Source organism: Microtus ochrogaster, linkage group LG2 (genome assembly GCF_000317375.1).
Source record: "Microtus ochrogaster isolate Prairie Vole_2 linkage group LG2, MicOch1.0, whole genome shotgun sequence".
Lineage (NCBI taxonomy): Eukaryota > Metazoa > Chordata > Mammalia > Rodentia > Cricetidae > Microtus > Microtus ochrogaster.
The window spans coordinates 8,853,546-8,856,741 of record NC_022028.1 but is presented as its reverse complement, the minus strand read 5'-3'; the positions used below and the strand labels follow the sequence as shown (position 1 = coordinate 8,856,741).

Sequence of the window (3,196 nt, the reverse complement as noted above, 5' to 3'; positions counted from 1 at the left end):
TTAACCCCTGAGCCGTCTCTGCAGCCCCCAAATTAAAGAATTTAATTAAATCAATTGAGGACAAGAGGGATGTCAATCCACCAAAAGTCGTATCATTTTCCTTCTGCCATGTCCTTTTGATCTGGACTGCTTCCAGAAGCTGCTACCCACCACCAGGGTGACTCTTCCTGCATCAATTAAGGCAATCAGGATGTCCTTCAGGAGAGGCTCCCTACTTAGGTCACTTTAATTTGTGGCAAGTTGACATTAAAGCCAACCCTAATAGCCACTATCTCTCCTGAATCCAGCCTTGAATTACAGCTCCTTTCTGAAGGGGAATGAAATTCTTCTGAAGACTTATTTATTCATGTATTTCATGTATATGAGTCTGTCTTCATGCACACCAGAAAAGAGAATCTGATCCCATCACAGAGGGTTGTGAGGCACCATGTGGTTGGTGGGAATTGAACTCAGGACCTCTGGGGAGCAGTCAAGTGCTCTTAACCGCTGAGCCATCTCTCCAGCCCTGAGAACACAATTCTTAAAATAAAAGAATACAAAACCAAATTCAGGTCATACACCCAACCAGACATAGCTGGAACTCCTGTGTGTGTGTGTGTGTGTGTGTGTGTGTGTGTGTGTGTGTGTGTGTGTTTGACCTCGTTTTATCTAACGTAGCAGGATGACTGGAGAACGTCTTGAACTGCATGTCCCTCCTCCTGTTCAGGAGTGGACATGCCATTTGGCTATGACAGGAGCTGTGGGTCCCACCCTCTGCCTCTGAAGATGGGCTATAGAGAGCCCAAAGGCCCTCACTGGCTTGGCCCCTGGAGTAGCATGGAAGGGGTTAGGAAGTGTGTCTGTACACAGCGTTACTGAATCTGAGGTATCAACCACTGCTGTCCTCTTCTGTGCTTCCTCCTGTTCTTTCTCCACTTCAGAGGTAACACATAAAGTGACCAGAGCCCAGAGGAGTCCACACGCTTCAGGTCACAGAGCTGTCTCTGAGCTCCGTCTTTCCCAGGGGAATTCCTGCATGTGTCCCCTCCTTCCTTCCCAGACTGGAAGAGGGACCAGCTGTACTCTTTATGCCAGGTGCCAGAACACAGCTGTTCCCTCATTGTAGCCCTCCACACCCAAGTGAGCTGAGCAGGGGGGAGGCTAAGGGGGTGGGGCTACCTCGTGCTAGCCAGTGATGCTGTGTCCACAGTAGGCAAATGCAGCCGGAGATTGATTCGGAGCAGCAGTTCTGACTGGTGAGAGCCACCACTGACCGGTTAGAGGTGGTGAATGGGAGGGCAAGGAGAAGAGGCCTCGGATAAGAATATGCAAAGGGTGTGTGTGTGTGTGTGTGTGTGTGTGTGTGTGTGTGTGTGTGTAGAGGGGTTGATTAAAGGAAGTGGGTACTGGACAGTAACAGTGCCAGGGAAGGCCACAACAGCAAGCTGTAGCCCCAGCTCCCCCGCACCCTGGGGCTCAGTTCCCATCCGGGCTAACAGTAAATTAACCCCCTGAGCCAGCTGTCTTGGTGCGAGAAAGGATTGCACCAAAGCAAAACTAATCCATGAGCTGAAGGCTAGGAAGCACAGAGGTATGAGCTGACGGGAGGACTCCTGTCCGCCCGCGATGTAGTCTAGAACCTGGTTCCCTTTGCAGGTCCAGGCTCTGCCATGCCCTCTCCGCTTCTCCCGTTGCTGCTTCGTTCGCTGCTCTCCCGCCTCCTGCTGCCTGTTGCCCGCCTGGCCCGCCAGCACCTCCTGCCCCTGCTGCGCCGACTGGCCGGCCGACTGAGCTCCCAAGACGTGAGAGAGGCTTTGTTGGGCTGTCTGCTGTTTGTCCTCAGCCAGCAACAGCCACCGGATGCTGGAGAGACCTCCAGAGTGGACCACTCCCAAAGGAAGCAGAGATTGGGCCCCCAGAAGTGAGGCCACCGGTCGTGGAAGCAGCAGCGTCCGGCCATTCAAGTGCCGTCTTTTGGAGCGGTTCAGCCCAAGCATCTGCATTGACTGTAGAATGCCCAGTGGGAGAAGACGGAGTGGGGGCTGAGCGGGAGAGGATTCTGACCCGAGCTCCCACTCTCCTAGGATCTCGCAGATGACAGATGTGCCGTTCTTCCGTTCTTCCCTTCTCCCGGCAGTCTCCTCTGCCAGTGACCTCTGGCCTTCAGGGTAGACCTGCAAATGGGGGCAGCAAGGTCAGAGACAATGTTCGAGACAATTTAGCTAAAAGATGGTATTTAATCCCAAACTGTCCAGTTTCCCAGACTTAATAGAAGGTTTCCTTTTCAGATAGATGTACCCTCAAAGTTCAGCATGCAGCGAGTAGTCAATAAACAACGGTGCATTGTGTTGTTGTTGTTTGTGAGACTGGATCTTATGTATACCAGGCTGGCCTCAGACTCCTGAGGATGATCTTGAACCAACTTTTCTGAGCCTCCTGCCTTTACCTCACAAGTGCTGGCATCACAGGCACAGGCCCACATCCAGGCCCAGTTCTAGTGGCACTGGGGATCGAACCCAGAGCTTTGCATGCTAACAAGCTCGCTACCAGTGACCCACACCTCATCCCTGTGCTGGATGACTGGGGTGCTTCTGGAAGCCGTGCCGTCCCTGCTCTTGCCTAGTGAGGACGGCTGCCTGCGGGAAGCTGGAGAAGGGGTGGGAGAAGACGTTGGCAGAACTTCCTTTGGATAACTTGTTCCATCTGTTTCTCCCAGTCCTCATGAGCCACAAGTTGTTCGGAGATATGTAACTTCATTCAGAATGTCCCCCTGTGGCTCAGGATTCTTAGGTCTGTGTTACAGGCTAACAGGCTGACGGGGGAAGGAAAATTGATCCCTGGCAAGCTCTGAAGACATCTCAGCTAGAAGTAGTGGGGAAAGGAAGACTGACCAGCCGGGCGGTGGGCAGGGGAGTAGGGACATGCCTGCCCATGATGGAGGCCATACTACACTGGAAGAAATAGGATTAAACGTTTCACTTCATCCGCCTGGAGAGATGACTCAGCAGTTCAGAGCACTGGCAGTTCTTCCAGAGGACCTGAGTTCAATTTCCAGCACCTACAACCCCCAATTCCACACTCTTTTTCTGGCCTCTAAGGGCAACAGGCCCTGGGAACCTCTGTGTGTGTGTGTGTGTGTGTGTGTATGCATGGGTGGGCATTTGTAGTAAGATCCTCTGGATAATTTGATTATGATTCCCACACAATAATCCCCCTA

The 3,196-nt window shown here is 52.4% G+C and overlaps 1 protein-coding gene across 1 annotated transcript; it reads left to right on the top strand.

Annotated features, from left to right (window-relative positions):
* The first annotated feature begins 1,539 nt into the window (after nt 1-1,539).
* Nucleotides 1,540-1,904, top strand: Mymx (myomixer, myoblast fusion factor). The gene is made up of 2 exons (XM_026785464.1): nt 1,540-1,570; nt 1,636-1,904. The coding sequence occupies exon 2, from the start codon at nt 1,650-1,652 to the stop codon at nt 1,902-1,904; it is 255 nt and encodes an 84-aa protein (XP_026641265.1). The 5' UTR covers nt 1,540-1,570; nt 1,636-1,649.
* Nucleotides 1,905-3,196: the final 1,292 nt, after the last annotated feature.

Coding starts and splice junctions, on each gene's coding strand:
- Mymx (XM_026785464.1), top strand. CDS start 1,650: ATGCCCTCTCCGCTTCTCCCGTTGCTGCTTCGTTCGCTGCTCTCCCGC.